This window comes from Corythoichthys intestinalis, chromosome 9, assembly GCF_030265065.1.
Source record: "Corythoichthys intestinalis isolate RoL2023-P3 chromosome 9, ASM3026506v1, whole genome shotgun sequence".
NCBI classification, from domain to species: domain Eukaryota; kingdom Metazoa; phylum Chordata; class Actinopteri; order Syngnathiformes; family Syngnathidae; genus Corythoichthys; species Corythoichthys intestinalis.
The window spans coordinates 12365392-12391651 of NC_080403.1; the positions used below are offsets into that span (position 1 = coordinate 12365392).

Genomic DNA, 26260 nt, shown 5'->3' on the forward strand with positions numbered 1-26260 from the left:
CTTAAAAGTATGAGCGGGAAATACATGCAAAAAGTATTTTGAGGCATTGATAAGGTAATAAAAGAGTCATAAAAACACAAATAGTAAGTTCTCGCCGCTTTTAACTGATGAGCGAATGTGTTGGACGTCTCGTCTTGTAGGAAGGAATTGCAGAACACCTATAGTATTCATCTAGCGACAGTGACAAACTGATCATAAAACATACCGTCCTCCGTAGGTCAAAACATGTAGTAAATATTTATGGATTTTTAAATCAATGGCAATATTTTCTGTGTTTCTTATAAAATAATTTAGTAACGACAACAATTGTGGCTTACTAGAGCCTACAAGTCTTCTGAGATTTAGCTTTGACTTGCCAGCGCAAACGTAGATAAGAGCACTGTGTGATGGCAGGTGTTGAGTCGGCTCACTTCACAAGCAGCAGTTTGGCAGATATTGTGAGTAAATGTTCTTCAAGAAAGAAGCTTCAAGCTCTATTGGCACGCTCTGCTCAAGGTCGCGCTCCAAAACAAAGAAGTACACATTGTTTTTAACAACAACTACAGAACATAACTTTTGCTCTGTGTTGGTGTTGTTACACCCCCAAAAAACAGTGCTGAAACACACAGACAGTTAATAGAACAACCGTTACAGGCATATATTCTTAATCCTCTGTGAAGAACGACCAAAAAACTGAGAAGCTTGGTCGTAATTCAGTGCACATTAAATAGCTCAGCATATTTCATAGAGCTGATATATTGTTCTTGTTTTTTGTAACGGAGGTTGTTCATTTAGAACTAATTCACATGAAACCATAGATTTTTAACTACATTGATTTCCACCACTTTCACGCCTGTCCTTAATGCGTGTCCAGTTTTTTTTTTTTTGTGTCAACATTCTATTTAGTGTTCACTTTCTCTGGAATTTTACTTTTGGGCCAGTATACTTTTTAGACTTGTAATCCAAACATTCTACAACAAACAGCCACAAGCATATTTTGTTATTTTATGCAGGAGGTTATGTCCGACCTTGAGGAGAGCAAGTACCAGAACTCTGAGCTGCGGCTGTCCATCTATGGTCGCTCCAGAGACGAATGGGACAAACTGGCCCAGTGGGCTGTCAAACATCGGGTGTATTCAGATAATGTGCGTTGGCTAGTCCAGGTGCCCCGCCTTTTGTAAGTATGACTTTAATTAGGGAAAACCCCATTCATGATTGGTCTTGTCACTGCATCTATGTATGCGCGGATCCCCTTTAGATTTGTTGGAGGTCTGTAATTTTTGTCCTGGCATAATCTATTTTCACAAAATTATTTATGGGTTCTCATTTGAGTTTTTATTATTAATTATTTTTCAATTTCAGTGCAAGAGCCCTAGTGAGTTTAATGAGAAATATGTTTAATTCACGTGTTGAATCAAATATGTTTCAGTATTACTTAGCAACATTTTTCATTCAGTATTTTTAATATTATTTTCTAAAGCTTTATAAGGAATTCTTCAAGTGTGAACTTTTTAAACGTTTATTTGGAAGTAATGGTACATACAGACAACGACGTACACAAAGATGCAGAGCCAAGAGAAATTAGAATGATTTTATAGAAAACACAGTAAAAATGGAGTGGATAGGTAAATATTATTTTGTTACAGTTACTTTAAAAGAACGACTTGAGTTTTAGCTTTTAATTCCGTAATTTTCATACTATAAGGCGCTCTTAAATTCCTTTATTTTTCCAACAAAATTGACAGTGCATTTTACAATCCAGTGCACTTTATATATATATAATTTCTGGTTTGCCTAATGACCTCAAACTGCCCCAGTTAAGTGCTCAAGACACACAATCATTCATCAGTCCAAAAAATAAAATACAAAAAAATAATAATCGTTCATTTATGGTGCGCCTTTTGTCCGTAAAATACTAAATACTATCTAATAAAATATAATAAATAATAAGAGTAAATAATAAAAGAGTAAATAATAATAAAATAGTACATTAATTACTATACTCAAACGCTAATCGCTCTGCTCTTTATTTTTGTCTGATCTCTTCTGTTTGTTTATAATGCAGTTGTAAAGCAGGTTTGAATTTCGACTCCACCTTCCTCTGTAGAGTATTCACAGTATGTTCTACCTGTGCTTTGGTGGGTTTTATCTGGCTACTCCAGTTTCCTTCTGTGTTCAAAAAACATCTAAGGAAGACTCAAAATTGCACTTAGGCGTGAACGTAATTGCGAATGTTTTGTTTTTGTTTGTTCCTGCTTTGTGTGTATCGCTGTTGGCTGGCAACCAAGCCCTCGATGTAACCTACTTCTCAATCAGTCATAAATAGATTTAATTGTTATTCTATAGCAGCGGTTCTCAAAGTATGGTACGAGTACTACCGGCAGTACACAGGCTCCTTCTTTTGGTACATCAAAGATAGACTGGATTAAAAGTTCAAACAGCCTTTTTTTTTTTTTTTTTAATCCAATACAGTACATTCATCACATATAATTCAGTTGTATTCAGTTTATACTAAAATGATTAAAATAATGTTTTAAAACTGTTTCTTTTCAAATGGTTAGGAGGACCCTCTAAGTGTAATACAATTTGATTTATTTTTCTAAAATCTAAGCACAGTGGGAATACTCAAATTCTTGTCTAGCGCCGTCACTGGCACACTGCAAAAACACCTCCTTAAAACTAGTTAAATTTCTTTGTTTTAAGTGTAAATTTACTTGAAATTAGCTATCAAATATTTTAGTAATCGGGGATTCTACTGAAAATTCCATCGATTAATCGAGTAATCTGATAAAACATTTTTTTAAAAGTAAAAAGCAACTATAAATTTACATGACAAAACAAAACATTTCACCAAAAATTGAACCATTTTAGACAATCAATGTCTTTATTTTAAATGTACATTTCTGAAAATGGCCAACAATTGCATCTCAGATGTGACTAGAAAAAAAAAAAACAAATTCACTGCTTTTACTCAAAAAATGTAAGATCTTCTAAATATACAGTATATATATATATTTCTTAACTAAAAATGTCATGAAGCTTGATAACACACATCACTTAAAAGTTAGGTGTTTTTCCCATGTGTTTCATTTGAATTACCATTTGTGTCAAGCTATTTTTAATTTCTAGTTAAGTTTTAAGTTACTCTAAATTGTAAGTCCTTTTTAGTTTTTGCAGTGTTCAAAATAAAGTGGTGCCTCGACATACGATCGCTTCGACACACGATCTTTTCGACAGCCGATGTAAAATTTGACTCGCCATTTGTTTCTACATCCGTCGACATGCTCGAAATACGACGATTTACCTTAGTGCTGCAGTTTGTCTTCCCGCGAGACGGACGCACCGCGGATTTGCTTGTGAGAGAAATCAACATGGGCTGCAAGAAGGTTAGTGCGATGGTGAAAAAAGGTGACGCTTACCATTGAAACGAAGATGGAAATGTGCGAGTCCGTAAACTGGCACGACAAGACAGCCGGAGAATGTCTCCTATCTCAACGGTCCTCCTCTGACCTCCGTTCGCCAGTCTTTATAAGTTGAGGTGACATTATGATTGTGGTAACATCAGCAAGGAAGTCGCCAGCTTCATCAGGTTTTTAATCATTTATTTCCGAACTTGTGCAGCACAACATGCCTTCTGTCTCCCGCATTATACGCCAAAAACATCAGGACATTGAAAGTGAAACTAAAATCTCTACCGCACACAGCTATCTCACTATGACGTCAGCCACGCGGTGTGTTTAGGTACAGTACACGAAACAAAAACCGCTATAAAACTGGGACATTATAATCCGATTTGTTACATTATTAGAGGAATAATTAGTATTATGTTATTATTCCAATTTTTATTTATAATTTATTGGTTTTGCTGTGTGTAATTGCCATCTACAAAAGTACCAGCAGTATTTATTAAGGATTTAGTGTAGGTTTTCGGGCTGTGGAACGAATTAATGAAATTATAATGTATTCTTATGGGAAAATCCTGCTCCACTTACGACCATTTCGACTTACAATCAAGGTCCTGGAACAAATTAACTTCGTATGTAGAGGTACCACTGTAAATGTATACAGTGTACCACAAAAGTGAGTATACCCCTCGCATTTCTGCAGATATTTAAGTATATCTTTTCAAGGGACAACACTGACAAAATGACACTTTGACACAATGAAAAGTAGTCTGTGTGCAGCTTATATAATACAGTTAATTTATTTTCCCCTCAAAATAACTCAAAATATAGCCATTAATATCTAAACCTCTGGCAACAAAAGTGAGTACACCTCTTAGTAAAAGTTGTCAATATTAACATCCAACATGTCAACTGTCAATATGTTGTGTGGCCACCATTATTATCCAGAACTGCCTTTACTCTCCTGAGCATGGAGTTGACCAGAGCTTCACAGGTTGCCACTGGAATGCGCTTCCACTCCTCCATGACAATGTTGCGGAGCTGCCGGATATTTGAGACTTTGCGCACCTCCACCTTCCGCTTGAGGGTCCCCCAAAGATGTTTTATTGGGTTCAAGTCTGGAGACATGCTTGGCTAGTCCATCACCTTTACCCTCAGCCTCTTCAGTAAAGCAGTAGTCATTTTGGAGGTGTGTTTGGGGTCATTGTAATGCTGGAACACTGCCCTGCGACCCAGTTTCTGGAGGGAGCGGATCATGCTCTGCTGCAGTATATCACAGTACATGTTGAAGTTCATGTTTCCCTCAATGGAATGTAACTCTCCAACACCTGCAGCACTCATGAAGCCCCAGACCATGACATTCTCACCACCATGCTTGACTGTAGGCATGACACACTTATCTTTGTACTCCTTACCTGGTCGCCGCCACACATGCTTGAGACCATCGGAACCAAACAAATTAATCTTCGTCATATCAGACCATAGGACATGGTTCCAGTAATCCATGCTCCTTGTTGACATGTCTTCAGTAAACTGTTTGCGGGCTTTTTTGTATACCGTCTTCAGAAGAGGCTTCTTCCTGGGGTGACAGCCATGCACACCAATTTGATGTAGAGTGCGGCATATGGTCTGAGCACTAACAGGGTTCTTTGGACGAACAACCCTGAGGCCTGTTCTGAGTGGACCCTGCTCTTTTAAAACGCTGGACGATCTTAGCCACTGTGCTGCAGCTCGGTTTCAGGGTGTTGGCAATCTTCTTGTAGCCTTGGCCATCTTCATGTAGCGCAACAATACGTCTTTTAAGATCCTCAGAGAGTTCTTTGCCATGTGGTGCCATGTTTGAACTTTCAGTGACCAGTATGAGAGAGTGTGAGAGCTGCATTACAAATTTGAACACACCTGCTCCCTATGCACACCTGGACCTAGTAATACTAACGAGTCACATGACATTTTGGAGGGGAAAATGACAAGCAGTACTCAATTTGGACATTTAGGGATGTACGTCGTTTCTAAAGGGTGTACTCACTTTTGTTGCCAGTGGTTTAGATATTAATGGCTATATTTTGAGTTATTTTAAGGGGAAAATAAATTAAATATTATATAAGTTGCACACAGACAACTTTTTATTGTGTCAACGTGTCATTTTGTCAGTGTTGTCCCATGAAAAGATATATACTTAAATATCTGCAGAAATGCGAGGGGTGCACTCACTTTTGTGATACACTGGAACTGCTGTATTGGAGCACATTAAGCACCAATGCTACTTGTTGTTTTATCCGTCAATGACTATTGAGCTAATCTTGGCAGTTAGCTTTATTATGTTTCACACACTCATCACTCACAGGACTGTTTTTACCGATTAAATAAAGCCTGTGTGAAAGCCACGCATCGATAGTAGTCATAATTAATAGTAACTTAGTCCTTTACGTTAGCAAGGTACAGTAATGTTAATAATTAGTGCTCCGTTAACTTAATTTTACCTTGTCTTGGGTATCGGTCCTCTACTCTCGGAGGACCGATAATGTCTTACAGTAAATAGATGAAAGTGTTTGCCTTGTTGTCCAGCTTGAAATGCTCCCACACTTTTGAGGTTTTCTGCTTTTTCTTGTTACATTTCTCTTGGCTTTCATCGTCATTACCTTTATATTAATGCATTGTTGAAATTAAACATATCCGACGCCTCTGTCTTCTTCCCGTACGCACGTGACGTCAGCACGTTGTGCTGCATTAAAAGTAGTCCAAGCAAAACGTCTGCTTAGAGCTGACAAAATTAAACGACTCATTGAGTCGGAGAAAATTCCTCGATCAATTTTTTAAATTGAGTTACTCGAATTATTCGAGTAATCGTTTCAGCTCTACTAGAAATAAGGGAAAATAAGTAGATTTTACTCACTTAGCTATTTTTTTTTTTATTTCAAGAAATCTATCAGAAAATAAGCTTAACAGACTTATTTTAACCAATAAACTAATGTATTTAATCTTTTTAAAAAGTGTTTTAGATATTGTTCAAAACATTATTTGAAAGCAAACCTTTTATGATTTAGGTGAAAAATGAATAATTTTTCAATGTATGGGCTTAATAAGAACAAATAGTAATATTTACCTAAAGTAAGTGCCATAATCTGACATGTTAATCTATTAACTAGTCTTTAACACTCGAAACAAGATAGAGAAGATTATTTGACTAGATTTAAGAAAAATAACCTGATTTAAGACGTTATAAATTTGCAGTGCAGCCAGAGAGTTCATGTTGGCACTGATGGTCTTACTCAGAGAGCCAAGTACTGTATTCTTTCAGCTGGTACTTGCTGTTAAATGCTGTTCTACAGAATACCCTTGAAAAGTGGAATTATAAAAATAGGCCTTTTGTTTCTCTCACACTATTTCCTCAGTGACGTGTATCACACAAAGAAGCAGCTAGCTAATTTCCAGGAGATGCTGGAGAACATCTTTCTGCCATTGTTTGAAGTAACTATCGACCCCCAGAGTCATCCTGAGCTGCATCTCTTCCTGGAGCACGTGAGCGCCCATTCCAATCTTTTAGATGCAACTCTTAGCTTCCCAGGCTAAATGTCTGCATGGCCTTCTTGGTCATATAGGTGGTGGGATTCGACAGCGTGGATGATGAGTCCAAACCTGAGCACCACATTTTCAATCTAGACAGTCCTTTACCAGCCAACTGGAGAGAGGAGGACAACCCGCCCTACTCCTACTACCTCTATTACACCTACGCCAACATGACCGTGCTCAACCAACTGCGCCGGTGACATTTTGCCTCCTTGTTGCAATTAGAGCAACCGTGCGAAACATTGTGTTGATCTAATTTTTATGAATCTGTCTGAAACAGGAGGCGAAACTTTCATACGTTTGTGCTGCGACCTCACTGCGGGGAGGCAGGGCCGGTCCATCACCTGGTATCTGGTTTCATGCTGTCGGAGAACATCTCCCATGGTCTGCTGCTCAGAAAGGTAAGGTCAATGCACCACTATGGTATACTGATACGTTGGGATCATGTATCCATGATGTCATTGCACCGTGAGAAAGTCAACATTTGCCGTTTTGTGAATTTCTATAGCACAGGTGTCAAACTGGCTTGCCATGTCATTTTCTGTTGCTCTGGAAAGTGAATCGTTCATATCGACTTCGTTTCTAACTGAAATAACATTTCAGTACTCTTAAATGAAATATTGTGGACCACAGAAATCAGAGAATATTTACCTTTTTTGTCCTTATTAAAAAAAGAAAAGCATTTTATAAAATAAACCCAATTAAAAATAAAAACAATATCTGCAGTTTTTGATTGATATTTGATTTTTTTTTCTTTGAAAAAATAATAAAATAAAAATTTCAAATATAAAGAGAATATTGTTGTTCCCCTTTTTTTCAATTAAATAAATACATTAGATAAATAAAATTGAACATGTACTGTGTAGGGCTGCAGCTATCGAATATTTTAGTAATCGAGTAATCGACTGAAAATTCTATCGATTAATCGAGTAATCGGATAAAACAAATATATTTTTAGGTGAAGAGCAATTATAAATATACATGAGAAAACAGGACATTTCATCTAATCTTGAACCATTTGCAGTGAATCAATGTCTTTATTTTCGATGTATATTGTTGAAAACAGCCAACAATTGCATCTCAGATGTAACTAGAATAAAAAAAAGACTAATTCACTCAAAAACCTTTAGATCTTATTTTAAAAAATATATATATATACATGTATATATATATATATATATATATATATACAGCATATATACATATACCTAAAAATGCCGTTACGCTTGATAACACACATCACTTAAAAGTTAGGATTTTTTCCCACATGTTTCAATTGAATTTCGATTTGTGTCAAGCCATTTTATAAGTTCTAGTTAAGTTTTAAGTTAGTCTAAACTGTAAGTCCTGATAGGATTTTGAGTTTTTGCAGTGTTCAAAGTAAATGTATGATACAGGCTGTATTGGAGCACATTAGGGACCAGTGCTACTTGGTGTTTTATCCAGCAATGACTACTGAGCTAAGATTGATAGTTAGCATCTTTGAGTTTTTATTTTACACCCTCATCACTCCACAACGCTATGTTATGTTAAAGCCTGTATGTAAGACACGTTAGCCACGCATCGAAAGTGGTCCTAATTAATAGAAACCTAGCCCTCCGCAGGGCTAACGTTAAGTGAGCTAGTGACATTAACGTTAATCTTATTTATTAGCGCTTAGCGCTCTTTATTAGCGCTTAGCGCTCTACTGCTTTAAGATGGCGGCTGTTTACTAACGCTGCCCAGACGCGGCCGAGTCTGTCATTTCGCATGTAGTTCAACATACATGTGATCTCTATGAGACTCATCTGTCAGACGCTAGCTGCTACCAACGAAGCATTGTGCGGGCTAGTATTTAGCAACGTCGGCGATGTTTGTAGCGGCTGTCGGCTGCAGTAAGTTTTTTTTTTTTTTTGCTTCTTCCTCTACGCACGTGACATCAGCGCGTTGTCCCGCATTAAAAGTAGTCTGAGCAAAACGTGATGCTTAGAGCTGTCAAAATAAACGATTACTCGAGGTGAATAAAATTACTCGGATCAGTTTTTAAACTCGAGTTACTCGAGTTGCTCGAGTATTCGTTTCAACTCTAACTGTGTGTCCTATGTCCCCCAGCGCAAGCACAGACCAGCCACTGAAATGACTGCAGGAATTCAAGCAGTGTTGTTTTTGGCAGTCTTTTAATTTTTGTCTTAAGTCTTTTGGACAATAATACTTATTAGTCTTAATCATAGTTTAGTCATCTCAAAATATGTTTGTCTCCATTTAGTTTTTGTTGACGAAAACTCTGGACTAAATTCGGCTAGTTTTAATTGACGTTTCCTAAAAATGTTTTTGTCTCTAAGATTATAAAAAAATTACTCCAAAAATAAATAATAAAGGTTTTCAACTATTTCGAATGAACATTGACGGACGAGCACATATATTGCAGCATCTACAAGAACAATGCCAAATTGGTGATAATACACACTCAGCAGGAAAACAGTACATTATTTTCAATTAATTATACCCACTTGGTCGCCAAGAACTGTACTAGTATGTAAAAAAAAAAAAAAAAAGTTGTCAGAGAGTATAGAGGACGCTCGCCGTTAGCATTAGTCAATGTGTACCAATGCCGTTAGCATTAGTCTAATGCTAACATGAATGCTATGCTATGCTAAGTTACATTGAGTGTGTGATGATCACTCAGCACAGGTCTTCAAAGGCTAAAGCAACACTGCATATATTAAAATCTTACCATATGTGCAAGCTTGTCGACTGAAGAGGACACACTAGTGAGTCGAGGCAGGGGGCGCAGCACGTCACATGAGTGACGCAACCAGACATTGCTACGTCGCAGGCTAATTACACATAAAATGTCAAACATTGTGAACATATGACTGAAACTACAGTGATCCCTCGCTACTTCGCACCCTCAGTCTATCGCAGATATTTTTTCAATTAAAAAAAAAAAAAAACATACACATGAGCTGACCCTAGCCGATCGCTTAGTCTCATTCTCGCTCCCGCTCTCCCTCCTCCTGCTCTTTGTTCGTCAGGCACTGCACTGAAGTTGCCTATTAAAGTTAACGATGTTGACCGATGTTTGTGTTGAGTCAGAAGCGCTGCATGTGTCAATCATCGTTTAACATGTTAAACAGTTGCTGTCGTAACTCATTGTGTGTAAGTGAGCAGCTTGAGAGGATTTGAGTAGACTCATTATGAAGCATTTAATAAAGCCAAGCATTTTCCTACTACAGTATTCTTGTTTAAAAATCATTTGGTGGAACAGTAATATGTTTAAAACTTATAATTATTACAGTTGAAGTGGATAAAAATCATATATACATATATGACGGGTCACAATATCAATGTGATGGGTTGCAGCTCTCCATCACTGGCGTTCCAAACATCACAGACATAAGTGGACTGCTATTATTGCCATTTATTACAAAAATTCCTGCAACACAGTGTGCAAGGAGTGAGATGGTGGTCACGTCGACAAGCGCGTCTTTACTGTACATCACAGTGTCCTCCTCGCAACTGTACTAACAAATAAACAACAAATTAACAAAAACAATTGTGATCGTATAGTGATATTTGAACAAACAATTGGCCTGACAGCATATAAAATTCACATTTGCAACATTTCAACACAGTAACAAATTATTTACATATTTACAAGGTGTCCCTCAATGCATCACGTGTGACGCAGCAGCATTATGGTGAGCCACAGGGAGAGACCGAGCTGTGGGCTCACATCCAACAAACACAACACAGTTCAAAAATACCAAACAAAATGCATACACAATGGCACAATAATATGCAGCAGGGCATTTTACCTGCAACACAGTGTCCAAGGAGTGAGATGGTGGTCACGTCGACAAGCGCGTCTTTACTGTACTGCACAACACGCGAACAGTGGCGCATTATTAGTAAGCTTCCGTCCAAAACTATTCACAAACAAGATTAAACTGAGCGCTAACTTTGTGTCACTACAACGATGGGAAGCTATACAGGAAAACCGCTTGGTAGAATGTGCAATACAAGCAAAAGATGACTTATTATCGTCATTTCTGTCGACCGTTGCAAATGTGCGACTCACCATCACAGTGTTCTCCTCACAACTGTGCCTTTCCCGCGCTAGTTTGCACACGTCCCCTTCTGCGAGCGAGTCATGACACGTCACTTCCGGCATAATTTAACAAGCACATTTACTCCCAATACACATATTTGTTTTTTGATTATACTTTGGGGGGAAAAAAGTGAAAAAACATGTCTTACATGTAGCTCTTTCCAATGCTAAATCAGAATAAAAACATTGTGCACATGCTTTTTATGGAGGGGGGTTGCGCTACTTCGCGGTTTTTCAATTATCACAGCAGATTCTGGTCCCCATTAACTGCAAAAAACGATGGACCACTGTATTACGCATTTTCGTCTCATTGGATGAAAACTGCCATGTTTTAGTTTTTAGCTCATTGTCATGAAAAAAAATGTTTTTTGACGAAATATTTTTACTATAGTCATTGTTGATTAAAACAACACTGAATTCAAGACAAATTTAGCAGAAAAAAAATGTTTAGGTTTTTATTTACAATTGCTTGCTTGGTAAACTCGCCAGTGTAATTTTCCAACTGGACCACAGCAGGAATTATTGGAGTTATAGTTTGTTTTTGTTGATTTCCTAGGAATAATGTTTGCAACCTAAGCATACAGTTGTGGTCAAAAGTTTACATACACTTGAGAAGAACATAATGTCATGGCTCTCTTGAGTTTCCAGTTATTTGTACAACTCTGATTTTTCTCCGATAGAGTGATTGGAACAGATACTTCTTTGTCACAAAAAACATTCATGAAGTTTGGTTCTTTTATGACTTTATTATGGGTTAACAGAAAAAGTGATCAAATCTGCTGGGTCAAAAATATACATACAGCAACACGAATTAGCAATTTCTTGTGAGTGATTATTGACTTGAACAATCATTGACTTGAACAAGTCAGGAAAGTCACTTGGAGCCATTTCAAAGCAGCTGCAGGTCCCAAGAGCAACAGTGCAAACAATTGTTTGTAAATATAAAGTGCATGGCACTGTTTTGTCACTGCCATGATCAGGAAGAAAACGCAAGCTATCACCTGCTGCTGAGAGAAAGTTGGTCAGCAGGGTGAAGATTCAACCGAGAATCACCAAAAAGCAGATCTGCCAAGAATAAGAAGCTGCTGGAACACAGGTGTCAGTGTCCACAGTCAAGCGTGTTTTGCATCTCCATGGGCTGAGAGGCTGCCGTGCAAGAAGGAAGCCCTTCCTCCAAAAGCGGCACCTTAAGGCTCGACTGAAGTTTGCTGCTGATCACATGGACAAAGATAAGACCTTCTGGAGGAAAGTTCTGTGGTCAGACGAAACAAAAATCGAGCTGTTTGGCCACAATGCCCATATGTTTGGAGGAGAAAAGGTGAGGCCTTTAACCCCAAGTACACCATGCCTACCGTCAAGCACAGTGGTGGTAGTATTATGCTGTGGGGCTGTTTTGCTGCCAATGGAACTGGTGCTTTACAGAGAGTAAATTGGATAATGAAGAAGGAAGATTACCTTCAAATTCTTCAAGATAACCTAACGTCATCAGCTTGGGTCTTGGGCGCAGGATTGGGTCTTGGGCGCAGTTGGGTGTTCCAACAGGACAATGACCCCAAACACACATCAAAAGTGGTAATGGAAAGGCTAAATTAGGCTAGAATTAAGGTTTTGGAATGGCCTTCCCAAAACCCCATTGAGAACTTGTGGACAATGCTGAAGAAACAAGTCCATGTCAGAAAGCCATCAAATTTAACTGAACTGCACCAATTCTGTCAAGAGAAGTGGTCAAAGATTCGACCAGAAGCTTGCCAGAAGCTTGTGGATGGCAACCAAAAGCGCCTAATTGAAGTGAAAATGGCCAAGGGACATGTTACCAAATATTAGCGCTGCTGTATGTATATTTTTGACCCAGCAGATTTGATCACTTTTTTCTGTTCACCCATAATAAAGTCATAAAAGAACCAAACTTCCTGAATGTTTTTTGTGACAAAGAAGTATCTGTTCCAATCACTCTATCAGAGAAAAATCAGAGTTGTAGAAATAACTGAAACTCAAGAGAGCCATGACATTATGTTCTTCACAAGTGTATGTAAACTTTTGACCACAACTGTATGCGTATTTATTGCAAAACTGTGTGTGGGGGCAGAGGGCTGAATCTCTAAAAGCGGGAAGCTTAAAAAAAAGTTTGGAAACTGTTGAATTAACTAATGTGTTTGGCCCTTTAGGCCCCTGTGCTGCAATATTTGTACTATCTGGCTCAGATCGGCATCGCCATGTCGCCTCTGAGCAACAACAGCCTGTTCCTGAGCTACCACCGCAATCCACTGCCAGAGTATCTGTCAAGAGGTCTCATGGTGTCCCTGTCCACCGATGACCCCCTCCAGTTCCACTTTACCAAGGTCAGTGCGAGTACCATCTTTGCATAAGAAATGATCAGCATTAACGAACAGTGTGTTTTTGTGTGTGTCCAGGAGCCTCTCATGGAGGAGTACAGCATTGCAACTCAAGTGTGGAAGCTGAGCTCCTGCGACATGTGCGAGCTGGCAAGAAACAGTGTTCTCATGAGTGGCTTTTCACACAAAGTAAACTCTTTTCTTGATGATAAGCAAGTAACTGCTTCAAAATGTCCTATAAAGTCATAAATGAATGAATACTGTTGTCTCTCCAGGCTAAAAGCTACTGGCTGGGTCCCAGCTATTACAGAGAGGGCCCGGAGAGCAACGACATCCGCCGCACCAACCTCCCCGACATTCGGGTGGCGTACCGAAGCGAGACGCTCTCAGAAGAGCTGCAGCTCAACACCCACGCCGTGCGAACCGAGGAGCTGGAAACCATCAGCGAGGAAGACGCCCTGTGCATGGGCCCTCTGGCCGGGTGCCGCTAAAGAGCGCCTGACGTGTAAGCTTGTCGTAAGGAACTCGTCCTGCCTGCAACAACTGACATCCATCCATTTATCCATCCACTTCGTAATGCGCTCTTATTTGTTCTGCGTCAACACACTGCACAAGCAAATGTTTTGCGGCCCAAAGCACAGTGACAATTATGATTCCTTGGCGCTTCTGGCAGAACTCCTCAAACATTCCACTGAGAGGGAAAGAGACAGATTTCATTCTTCAACCACTCGTCTTGAGCCTTAGAGAAAGGTCAGGCGACACTCATTCCTTATTGATCTGGAGTTATCCAAAATATCTATTATTGTTCCTTTGCATGCGTCTATCGCACTGTTCATGCGCAACAAGAGTTCACAGTGCCTTGTTTATTGATGGTGAGTTGATTGTTCAAACTGAGGCCACCTACAGTAGTGACATGCACCCACCTGAAGAGGATATTTATTCCTTTGCATGCCTGCACGTTGAGTCGATGACTTGTTTACAAGCTGTAACATTAAGATAGGTGACCGCCATTTATAGTCCCACTCTCTCTTGAAGGTTTCGACTCACTTCTGAAAGTTATTTTTGAAGGAAAAATACTGTTTTCAGTGAAAATAGTCTACGACTACAAGAAAATCAAGATGCTAATTTCCTTTTAAAATAAGGCCATTTATGAGTGATGTTCAAACGTTTGAAAGGAATATTGTGTTAGTGAAGTGGACCTGGAGAGCGTCATCTGTGGACTGGGACACCACTACACCGTTGACCCTGTATGAGAATGCCATGCCAGCTTGTAACTTCTCTCATCATGCCCACAATGTTGTTCAAGCTATGTGAAGGATGAAAAGCAAGTGCGGCGATGCCTTGAGATACGAGTGAGTTTAACATTGTGCTTTAGAAACGGTGAACTCGACTCACTTGAAAACAAATGAGTCTTTAGGCTGTTTTATTACCACTCTGATAACCAAAATCGTAAGAAGTCATCTTAGCTCAATGCTAACAAACAAAAAAATGCCACAACTGTAGCGGTGTTGTGAAGCTTCAGACAACGGATATTTGAACAGAAGTCGTACAGCAACTCGTGTTGACGACATATCATTCTGAAAAGCATGTATTTGTTGACCAGCTGTTAAAAAAAATGGCCAATTCTACTGCAGCTTTCTGAGTAATTAAAAGTAGTTGTGAAAATCTTCAAGCTACAGATATTTGAACACAAACACTGCAGCAACACATGCAGACAATGTAACGTACAAGCATTTACAGTATATACAGTGGTATGAAAAAGTATCTGAACTTTTTTGAATTTCTCACATTTCTGCATAAAACCCCCATCAAATATGATCTGATCTTTGTCAAAATCACACAGATGAAAATACAGTGTCTGCTTTAATTAAAACCACCCAAACATTTATAGGTTTGCAAATTCTAATGAGGATAGCACGCAAACAATAAGAGAAGGGGGAAAAATAAGTAAGTGAACCCTCTGCCTAAGGAGACTTAAAGAGCAATTGAAACCAATTTTTAGTTGAGTTGTTTTTACATTTTAATTCAGGTGTGTGCCCAATCACTAATGAATTGTTTAAAGCTGCCAGGCCAAATATAAAACACACACCTGGTAAGAAATCTCTTGATGAGAAGCATTGTCTGATGTGCATCATGGCTCGGTCAAAAGAGCTGTCTGAAGACCTGCGATCAAGGATTGTTGATTTGTATAAAGCTGGGAAAAGATACAAAACCATCTCTAAAAGTCTGGATGTTCATCAATCGACAGTCAGAGAAGTTGTCTACAAATGGAGAGAGTTTGGCACTGTTGCTTCTCTCCCAAGGAGTGGCCGTCCACCAAAGATGATGCCAAGAGTTCAGCGCAGAATACTCAGAGAGGTTAAAAAAAAAAAAACCTAGAGTGTCTGCTAAGGACTTACAGGAATCACTGGCACAGTCAAATATCTCTGTGCACACATTAACTATATGTAAAACTATGGCAACTAATGGTGTTCATGGCAGGACTCTACAGAGGAAGCCACTGCTGCCTAAAAAAAATTGTTGCTCGTTTATTGCTCGCAAAAAGGCACTTGGACACTCCATAGAATTTTTGGCAAAATATTTTCTGGACTGATGAAACCAAAGTTGAATTGTTTGGGTTAGGTTTTAGGGCTGACCAACATCAACACCTCACCCACACTGTAAAGCATGGTGGAGGGAGTATCATGATTTGGGGCTGTTTTGCTACCTCAGGGCCTGGACAACTTGCAATCATTAATGGAAGAAGGAATTCAAAAGTTTATCAGGATGTTTTGCAGGAAAACCTAAGGCTGTCTGTCAGACAGTTGAAGCTAAAAAGAGGATGGATGCTGCAACAAGACAATGATGCAAAACACAGAAGTAAATCAACTTCAGAATGGTTTCAGAAGAACAAAATACACGTTCTGGAGTGGCCAAGTCAAAGTCCAGACTTGAACTATATTGAGATGCTGTGGCATTACCGAAAGACAGCGATTCATGCCAGACATCCCAGGAATCTGACTGAACTACAGCAGTTTTGTTGAGAAGAATGGGCCAAGATTAGTCCTGATCGATGTGCCAGACTGATCTGCAGCTACAGAAAGCGTCTGGTTGAAGTTATTGCTTGCAAGGGGGGGCACAAAATTTTAAATGTGATGGTTCCTTTACTAATCTTTCCCCCTTCTTGCATTGTTTGCATACTATCCTCATTAAAATATGAAAACCTATAAATGTTTGGGTAGTTTTAATTAAAGCAGACACTGTTCTTTCATCTGTGTCATTTTGACAAAGATCCGATCATATTTGATGGTGATTTTATGCAGAAAATTTTGAAAAATTCCAAAAGGTTCTGATACTTTTTCATACCACTTTATTTGTGTTTTTTGTCCTCTGCGAAAAATTACTAATTTTACTGCAGCTTTCTGTATTATTAACAGTAATTGTGAAATTCTTTGTTTGCCAATATTACCTGTTTTATACGGTACACCAAGAGCCGCAATGAAAAAGTAGAACCGGTTTAAATAGATTCTATTGCATTATGCTATTCCTTCATGCTTTTCTTATAAAAATATTATAAGGTGTTCAGAAAGAATGTTTTCCTTATAAAAATAACCCATGATTAAATGTGTTTTTTCTCATTTCAACAAGTAAATGCGATTAGAGCTCTGTATTTTATTATGAATGTGCTTACGAAACAGACTAAACTCGTATCTCAAGGCACGTATAACCTGTTTGGATTGAGATGGCTGGCAGTCAATGATCACATTTAAGTGCCATTGACGTCCAAGCTATAAAATGGATTGGGCGCCTATCAGCCGTGGTTGACTTCCTAAAGCACCTCAGTTCAACTTTGTTCCTTGGCAGCAACACGTCTCAAAATTACATTTAATATTGACTCCAAAACATTTAAAGCGGGTGTATCCATTATTATTATACATTATTTATTTGTGGATACAAAAAGAAAAGAATCATCCGACTGAAGTCTCAAACTGGTGGCCAGTTTGCCCTTTCACCTCAATTTGTCATTGAGTTGCTATGCTACGCTAAGCAATAGGGATGCTTTGCGAATGTTGGGAAGTAGCCGTTACAAGGACGTCTTGGGTTTTCGATACATAGTGTATTTTTCAAAGTGTAATTTAGGGATTTTTGCATTCATATTAAGCAACATTGTTATTTGCCACTCAGTCAGCTGTGTTCGCCCATATACAGTAGTCGCTTCATTCGATATTTCTTGTTTTACTGCTGAAAGTCACATTAATGGTCAACAGGGATCGAGAAAATGACCGTTTCCGCTTCGCATGATGGTAATTCATAGCACATATTTCATGTAAAAAAAAAAAAAAAAAAAACGTGAACGCACAGTTTATTGATTAATCCTCTGACTTCAAGTGAAGGATAATTAACTCACTGGCTGCCACTGATGGCAATGGATGTCCAATCCAGTCACTAGTATACGTAGCTGGCATAAATCGGTTAACATACGCTATTTGCAGTTAATAGTTATTGGACCGATATAGTGAAATTAGATCATCAATGATTACACCAATAAAAACATGTTGAAATCATATAAAGAAATATTTTTAAATGAAAGTTTGAGCTGCCTATAGAAAATCTTTTTTGTGCTATTGAATAATTATTTGGGTTGGCCAGTTATCTTAAAACCTATTTACCAGTAGGTGACGCTATAGATGCACTTGTTGTACACAGCTTGTAAATTCTAACTTGTTCACTCCATGTCTAGTTTATGGAGACATTGAATCATGTTAATCACGCACACATTGGCATACATGCTAATATTAACTCTCGATTAGAAACTAGCTCAGGCTTGTTCTGATTCCATCAGTGTTGTAGATCAAAGGGAAACATAATTGTGTTTTATTGCTGAAGAATCCATCCAAATAATATTTGTAATCTTAACCAGCAATTTTATTTTGTTTTTACTTTTTTTTTGTTTGTTTGTTTAAAGCAAAAAACCGACATAAATTGATCACTCACATTCAATTGTCAGAATCCACCTTTTATTTTATTATTTTTTTTAACACAAAGGTTTCATTCTAATTTGGTTTGTTCTTGTCTGACACACAGGATACTGTAGCACGACCTACCTCACAAGGCCTAATCCTATAGTTGTGTTCATTTCTCTTGTCCCATTACATGGATGAGAGTATTCAAATGTTAAACACGATCACAAAATCATCAGTTCTGAGGAATTTCTATGTGTTTTTGTGTTCGATAATTCAAATGTCATGGTTCTCTGCCCGTTGTGGGGCTCTAGTGAGATAATCAGATCCCGACAGTGTTGGCAAGTCTTTGGTGAGAATTGTCTGAGCAGTTTAAATAAAGCACGTTTATTCATGATTAACTGTTTTGACTGGCATTATTTTTATTTCAAGGATCACACAATCACAATCACATTTTACCATCCTTATGCTATTTTGCACCAGTGCTAGATGTCAGCAAGGTAAGAGTTTTTGCTGTTGCGCTATACTGTGGTCATCTGAACCTCTGTGCAAGAGCGTAGGTTTGGTCTCAACATTGGTAGGGATGCTAGAACAGTATATCCTGCATGTACACTTTTTGCTGGGGAAAGGACGTTAATAAGACCAAAAAGATTGGGCAAACAGGGGTCATCGCTAAATTTCTCACGGATATGAACCTAATTAATTGATAGGCTCAAGGATCAATGCAAAAATAAATCTGTATTGATTTATACTAACTTTCATATGTATTGATTCAGGTGATACATTGTTCAATTCAAACCTTTGTTTTCAAAAACTTCTAAAATGTTTAGAAAACTTCCAGAATAAATGTCTGGGTTTTATTAGCATGTTATTATATATTAATATTTTAACATGATATTAACATACACAATAAATACAAACTTGTTAATAATCTCTTAACAATCCCGGAATGCAAAAATATTTGTCTTAAGACCACTCAACATTTTCTGTCTAAATAAAGAAATTAGGTATAACTGAAAAATAGGGAATAACAAAAATAAATAAAAACAGAGCCTTCCTTCAGATAAAACACAACTGATTTTGTTCAGGAGCACAGCCAAACTGAACTAAAAATGAAAGCTCCTTTGGGCTGCTTTAAGACCACATAAATAAAATAAAAATGAAAATTGTGGAGAAGGGGATCAACCTCAGTTCACTACATTTCTCACAGTTTAATTAACGTTAACAGTAGAGAAATAAATACAAGAGGACACTTCTCTCTAAGCAGCTTCCTACTTGAGTTTTGCAGGTTAGCAAATTCACACGGTTTAATATTAGACTAACTCTGATGCAGGTCGGACTTTCAGGGGCAAAATTTGTGGTGTGTTCCCCACCTTCACAGCATTGATGTCTATTTTAAATTACTTACGATGGCTGCTGCTGGCCGATTAAAAAAAAAAAAATTCTAATATCCCTTGTCTTCGAAGGGGGCGGAGGAGGTGGCATGTTATTGACATTAAGTTGTCAGGGCGGGGTGAGTGTTCATGTGTGTTGGTGTGTGTGTGTGGGAGGGGTCAAGTCATCAGCCGATCAAACGTTCGTTTGAGGGAGAAAAAAATGGACTGGCACACTCAGCAAGTGCAAAAGGGCTGAATGGAAGTCTGAACATAATTGAAATAATTCACGCATATTTTGGACGTCCTGACATGAAGAAAGAATTGCAGTAACCCGGTAGTAGTTGTCAAGTGACAATCTACGTCATCACCCCGAGCGTCCACCGTGCGCCTAAAACATGGCACCTTCCGTAGGTCAAAATGTATCCTAAATATAATATTTTTAAATCAATGGCAATATTTTATGTGCCTCTAATAACATATTTTAGTAAAAGAGAACAATTGTGGCATATTAGAGCCTACAAGTCTTTAAGTCCGAGGTTCCCTTTAAATCTTTTGTATGTTTTTTTTTTTGCCAGTAATGATGTTAAATTTCATTCATTATGGTTAATGTTTTTTTTTTTTTTTTTACTTATTATGGTTTAAAAAGTCTTAAATTTGGCTTGTAGAACCCTGCAGAGACCCTGCAAACAGCCCACGAAAACTTCATGTGTTGGCATCATTTATTTCCTTCAGGTGAAATTTACACTTACAATGCAAATCAAAACTGAAAACTATAACACTTAAACCTGTAAGGTGGATTCATTAATAGAGTTTGAGTACTGTCATACTCTGAGGTCACTTCTTGTGAAATAAAAAATAGAACAAATTAGTAAATGATAGCCATGGTATTTAGGACTCAAAATGGCTATTTTTTTCATCTTATTTAAGTTCAGTGAGTGCATATAATCAAAATCACAGTGATTTGACTTTGTCTTTTAAAATTTCATAAATATAAATATGTTACATATTTCATGTGAAAAGTGACAATGGGAAAATGCCAGAGGTCATGACCGCGTCTCTGGCGACGTTTTTCTCCATGAGTAGACTGCCTCCTGAGCTCAGGTTGCTGCCTACAGTACAAAATTAAAGTGAGAACACCTTGTATTAGTCTGTGGGTGTTCTCAGTGGAAACAGATTGAGGACTTACAGCCAAGGATCCGGAGCGAACTGCTTTTAATTGGAAGAAGACTCTTCCACCTTCTTCTGGACAAACTGTCTTCAGTTCCTCACGGCTCATACTCAGGAGCATGGAGCCACTCAGCACGCCCAGGCAACGAACCGTTCTGTGAGCAGATGTGAAGAAAGCATGTGAAAATCACATCTAAGAATGATGAATTGGATCATGACAATAAAAAGCGGTTTCTTGTCTTGGTTACTGTGTGTGGTAGTGTACTCACATCTTGGTGAAGCCCATGTGTTCAAGCCAGGCTTTGACCTCTGCTGGTTTGGATTTCTTGCTTAAGATCGGAGAGTTAGTGCACTGACAAAGAAGAAAGCTGAATCAAACCATTTTTGTTATAGCTGAGCATAATTTCTTGGATTATCTTCTTAAACTAATTCTCCATCATAAAATCGCAGAGGATCAAATCAGCACATTTATGAGACGAATATTATGGTTTCTACAATGGGTGTAATGATACATCAATCTGGACCGATACATCTATCAAACGCCCTTGTATCAAACAGAATGGAAGACTAATATTGGCATTTACTGCATTGTATCGTTTTTGTTTGTTTTTTCAAAAAAATAGGTGTTGTATTGTCATAAAATTGATAAATTACACCGGTAAAACTGATCTGGATCATTACAATGATGCAGTCAGATCAGTTATAACGCAAAATATTAATTAATAGCGCCATCTTGAAATGGTATGGTACAAATATCTATACTTATACTGTATATGGCGGAAAACACAGACAAGACTGTAAAAGTAGTTTCTGCTCTTGCACTCCTCAACTGTTGTGTTTGATAGAACAATAAGTCTATATGCTGCCATAGCAGATTCATGGCGCATTAATCCCCCGAACTATTTTTAATTTGTCGGTTTTACCCTGAAAACCCCCGTTTACAGATGTCGCGCAACCGCTTTTGTTTCAACCCAGCCATAAAACGAAGGTAATTAATTATATTTATTATTCAAAATGTCTATCGTTTTTAGCTTAGAATAATTAATTGATGTCTCATATTTCATTAAAAAAAAAAAAAAGACTAAAAAATTATTCACTCACATATTTTAAACTTTTAAATAAACTATGTCACAATGAAAAAAATGGCGTCTGTAAAAAAAGTCACGGATATCTACCTCATATCTATCGCTTAATTGTATTTTTTTATTACTGTCGCATTTTCTCCGTTATGTTAGATGATAAATAATCGATCCAAACAAAGAAAAATTGAAAACATCAAACAAACAAAAAAAAAACGTTTAAAAGGGTAAATAAATTAAAAAGAAAATTTCGACCACTCCTTGATGTCTGCGATTTCTGCATTGCGACCCTTGTTATATTACCATGTTTCACCCATAAAATCCCCCAAAAATCCAGCTGTGGCCATTCACAGCTGTGTGTTGACACTCGGTGATACATGCTACATGGAGTTTTTGGATCGAAACAAGGTAAGTACGCGATAATATCTTATTAAAGTCATGGCGTCTGTAATTCTGCTCTCGCGTGCTCTCGCCTCCAGTTAGGGTTTTGCTGTTTAAATTTTTTTTTTTTTTTACATGCCCTCCTGTTCAAAATGTTTCTTCCTCCAGAACATTGAGATTTTAAGCTTTCCAATGATGTATCACACATGCATATAGGGCAATTTTGAAATCTGGACAAATTGGGGGTCTCAGAGCGGAACTTCAAGTCACCTCAGTGTTTTCCACCATAGATAGAACTTTGTCTGTCTGTCTGTGTGTTCGTTCCCAATGGACTCCGAAACGGCTGGGCGGGTTTTGACCAAGTTTGACACATTTGTATTTTATGTTTCTGGGAGTGTTCTTAGATGGGTTTGATCTCTGTAGACCTCCATTTAGTGTGGAAAATCAATTTGAAACTTCAAACTTTAACTTAAAAAATTAGCATGGAAAATCCCAGATCGCCGTCTTTTGGGCAAAAGACCCATCTCTTGCAATTGCAATGTCACAGTTGGCTTTCATATGTTATGGTTTCATATACTGTATTGAAATGTGCAGTGATGATACGTTGTGACTCTGAGTATTCTACAACAAGACACTGATTTTTCTTTTTAAATGTACAATTTTCGAGAATATTTCTAAAGGATTCATTTCGGCTGGATATTCATACTGTAGCAAATGTTATTTATTATGTGTTACACCCGCAATGCTTAATGGGTAGTTGTGGCAAGCATGACTGAAAGTGGTGGTTGCCTTTGTTATGTTCTGGTGTTTTCTGTTCAATAAAGGTGCTGTCTTTTGGAATCGCGTGATGTATGGGACCCTAAAGCAGCAACTGCGAAACAAAAACTGTCTCTCATTCTTCTCCATGTCGCTAGCCACAATGCTGTACACAGTGATGGAAAAGTAACCTCTTTAAGGTGTCCTTTTACTATTACTACATTACAGCTACATCTCTAAGAAAAGTATGTTTTATCCACCATCCGGTTGTATTGCATTCACATTCCACAAACCCTTGCAACGCCAGGCCATACTGCTAGTTACTTATATGCGAAGAAGTCTCTGAATTAAATGTCAAACTGTGCGGAGTGTGAAGTGGCTTGTACTTTTGTTTCAATTCCAGTAAAGTACATTTGTAAATTAGGTAACACTTTATAATAACTATCCATTTTACTAGTTAATAGATCATTAGTAAACTGTTGATAAATGATTTATTGTTGATTTGTGAAGTATTTGTAGTTTGTTAAGCATTTACAGGGTGTTCTTAACCTGAAACAGTTTGTGTTGAAACGTTTCATGTTTTTGTGTGTAACGTTTGGCATTTCTATCTTTTCAGGTTACGAAATGCCGTTCACTTCAAAAGAAAAGGCATTTTGATGAGGCATTTTGCAGGCAGCGCTCATGTTGCACATTTATGAAAATCTGCCATAGAACCAAAAAATATTTGTTCTTTTCTTTGTATATTTAACCAATAAAACTTATGACCTTCAACATAAAGTGTATACAGCTTTATTAAGATCCATCAACTAGCATGGGCATTTAGAATAGGGTTAACCATATTGGAACACCCTGTGAATGCTTAACAAACTGTAAACAAATACTTCACAAATCAACAATAAATCATTTATCAACAGTTTACTAATGATCTATTAACTAGTGAAACGGATAGTTATTATAAAGTGTTACAGTGAATTACAGTTCAGTTGTATTTAACTTTGAATTAAAAATCATTTACAATTAATGATTTAGAACAGGGGTGTCAAACTTGTTTCTTTTGGCGTTCACTTTCATGGCATTTTCATCTCAAATGGGCCGGACCATTATATTTTTTTTTACCAGACAGAGTAAGTTGCAAATAATTCATTTAAGTCTAAACCAAATTTTGCAAATAAATAAAGACACAGAACATGTACGATAATCATGTCCATGAGCAATCACATTGCAATTTTAACAATACAATGGCACCTCGACATACGATCCCATTGACATATGATCCTTTTTACATCTGACGTGAAATTTAACTCGTCATTTGTCTCGACATATGACAACATGCTCGAAATACGACGATTTATGACAGTTTCGCAATTTCATTGTTTTGCCGTTAGACGGACGCACAGAGGATTTTCTTGTGAGAGAAATCAACATGGGTCCCGAGAATCTTGGTGCAGGTGGTGAAATAAGGAATAAGGTGACACTTACCATTGAAATTAAGAAGGAAATGATAGGAAAATACAGTATGAGCGCGGTTTGTGCGTCAGTGAAGTGGCTCGACAATTCAGCCAGAATATGTCTACGATATCGAGGACAACTCTCATTACTATAATTATTATTGCAACATCGGCAAGGAAGTTGCCAGCTTCCTCAGGTTTTTAATCATTTATTTCAGAATTTGTATCACACAAAACGGCTACTGTCCGCCTTAGCCGACGCCAACAGCAACAGAACATGAAAAGAGAAAGGGAAAACTTCCCACTCTTCTGTACCTCTCTCACTCTCATCAGTCACAGGGTGTGTTCAGGAATAGCATGCAAAACACAACCGCCACATTAGAACCCGATTCGTTTCATTAATATTATATTTTCATTATTATTCCGATTTGTGTTTAGAATTTATTTGTTTTGATATGGGTATTTGCTATTTTTAATTGTACCTGCAGTATCTATGAAGGTTTTTGGGCTGTGCAACGAATTAATCGTATTATAATGTATTCTTATGGGAAAATCCCACTCGACATAAAATCATTTCGATATACAAACTTGGTCCTGGAACGAATTAAATTCATATGTAGAGTTATCACTGAACTATAAATCACTGTTTTCAGTCGTACAGATCACAGTGGATCACAGTTATAAAACAACTGGCTGTATCCTCCATAATGATTCAGAATGTGTAATGTAGAAATGATTTTTAAACGGACATACATTATTTCCACATTTATCATGAAATCTCGACAACTTCTACTTAACTTATCGCACCCCTCAAATTAAAGGGGAACTTTACAGAATGAACATGCACGTGTCTCCCTAGCTTGCAATGAACTAAAACATGCCTGTCAGGCCGAACAACCCCGCGGGTTGGACTGGATCCCTGGTGGGCCGCTTCCGGCCCATGAGCAGTACATTTGACATCCCAGATTTATAAAAAATTTTTGGTTTTCTCAAACATCCTTTGAAATACAATTTCTATCTGATTTGAACGTATTACCCCCGTGCTATCATCGCTCCATTGGCTTTCAGTCCATTTTAGATTTGATTTAAAACTTTTACTGTTTGTTTTTAATTCTATTAATGGCCAGGCTCCTTCTTAGTTATCGGAAATTTTAACCATCCGTAATTCTGGCAGGATTCTTCGTTCTACCGGCCAACTTCATTTGCACGTTCCAAAGTCCAAACTCAAACAGTGGGGAGACCGGTCTTTTGCGGTTGCTGCCCCCAGGTTGTGGAATAGTCTTCCCCCTTAAATCCGCACCAGTACGAATTTAGGCCTTTTTAAATCTCAGTTAAAGACACACCTTTTTAGACTTGCCTTTCCCCCAGATTAGTGTAGCCTGGTTTTATTTCTTAAGGGTTTTTAATGGTTTTGGATGGATTTGATCTGTTTTATTGTTTTATTTGCTGTCTGACTTTTATCATGATGTGTTGTTTTGTTTTTCTTTTATTCTTAATGTCATTGTGTAATACTTTCCTGCCTTTTATTTACTATGAGCCATGTTTGTCTTTGTTCTAAAGCACTTTGGGGACCTTTCGGGTTTTGTAAAGGGCTATATAAATAAATTTGATTTGATTTGGAAAACATTTGGAAACATGAAGTACAGTTGTCCTCTCTCTTCAGAACAGAGAATATTTACTGTATAGGTAGTGTTTGAGTGCATCTAGGGGTGAACTCATAATTTGTAGGGTTTACATTGG

The 26260-nt window shown here is 37.8% G+C and overlaps 2 protein-coding genes across 6 annotated transcripts in view; one reads left to right on the plus strand and one right to left on the minus strand.

The window, feature by feature from the left end:
* LOC130921359 (AMP deaminase 2-like) overlaps nucleotides 1-18710 on the plus strand; it is an 89545-nt gene extending 70835 nt beyond the window's left edge. For all 4 annotated transcript variants that reach the window (XM_057845148.1, XM_057845149.1, XM_057845147.1 and 1 more), the window contains 7 exons: nucleotides 993-1156; nucleotides 6776-6902; nucleotides 6983-7146; nucleotides 7231-7351; nucleotides 13206-13379; nucleotides 13452-13562; nucleotides 13649-18710. In XM_057845148.1, coding sequence (XP_057701131.1) covers nucleotides 993-1156; nucleotides 6776-6902; nucleotides 6983-7146; nucleotides 7231-7351; nucleotides 13206-13379; nucleotides 13452-13562; nucleotides 13649-13864 — 1077 coding nt within the window. In that variant the 3' untranslated portion in view covers nucleotides 13865-18710. The remainder of the gene's footprint in view (nucleotides 1-992; nucleotides 1157-6775; nucleotides 6903-6982; nucleotides 7147-7230; nucleotides 7352-13205; nucleotides 13380-13451; nucleotides 13563-13648) is intronic.
* The window catches only part of eps8l3a (EPS8 signaling adaptor L3a), a 31297-nt gene continuing 23235 nt past the window's right edge, over nucleotides 18199-26260 (minus strand). For both annotated transcript variants that reach the window (XM_057845152.1, XM_057845151.1), the window contains exons 18-20: nucleotides 21126-21208; nucleotides 20876-21011; nucleotides 18199-20798 (exon numbers count right to left, since the gene is read on the minus strand). In XM_057845152.1, the coding sequence (XP_057701135.1) occupies nucleotides 20787-20798; nucleotides 20876-21011; nucleotides 21126-21208 (231 nt within the window). In that variant the 3' untranslated portion in view covers nucleotides 18199-20786. The remainder of the gene's footprint in view (nucleotides 20799-20875; nucleotides 21012-21125; nucleotides 21209-26260) is intronic.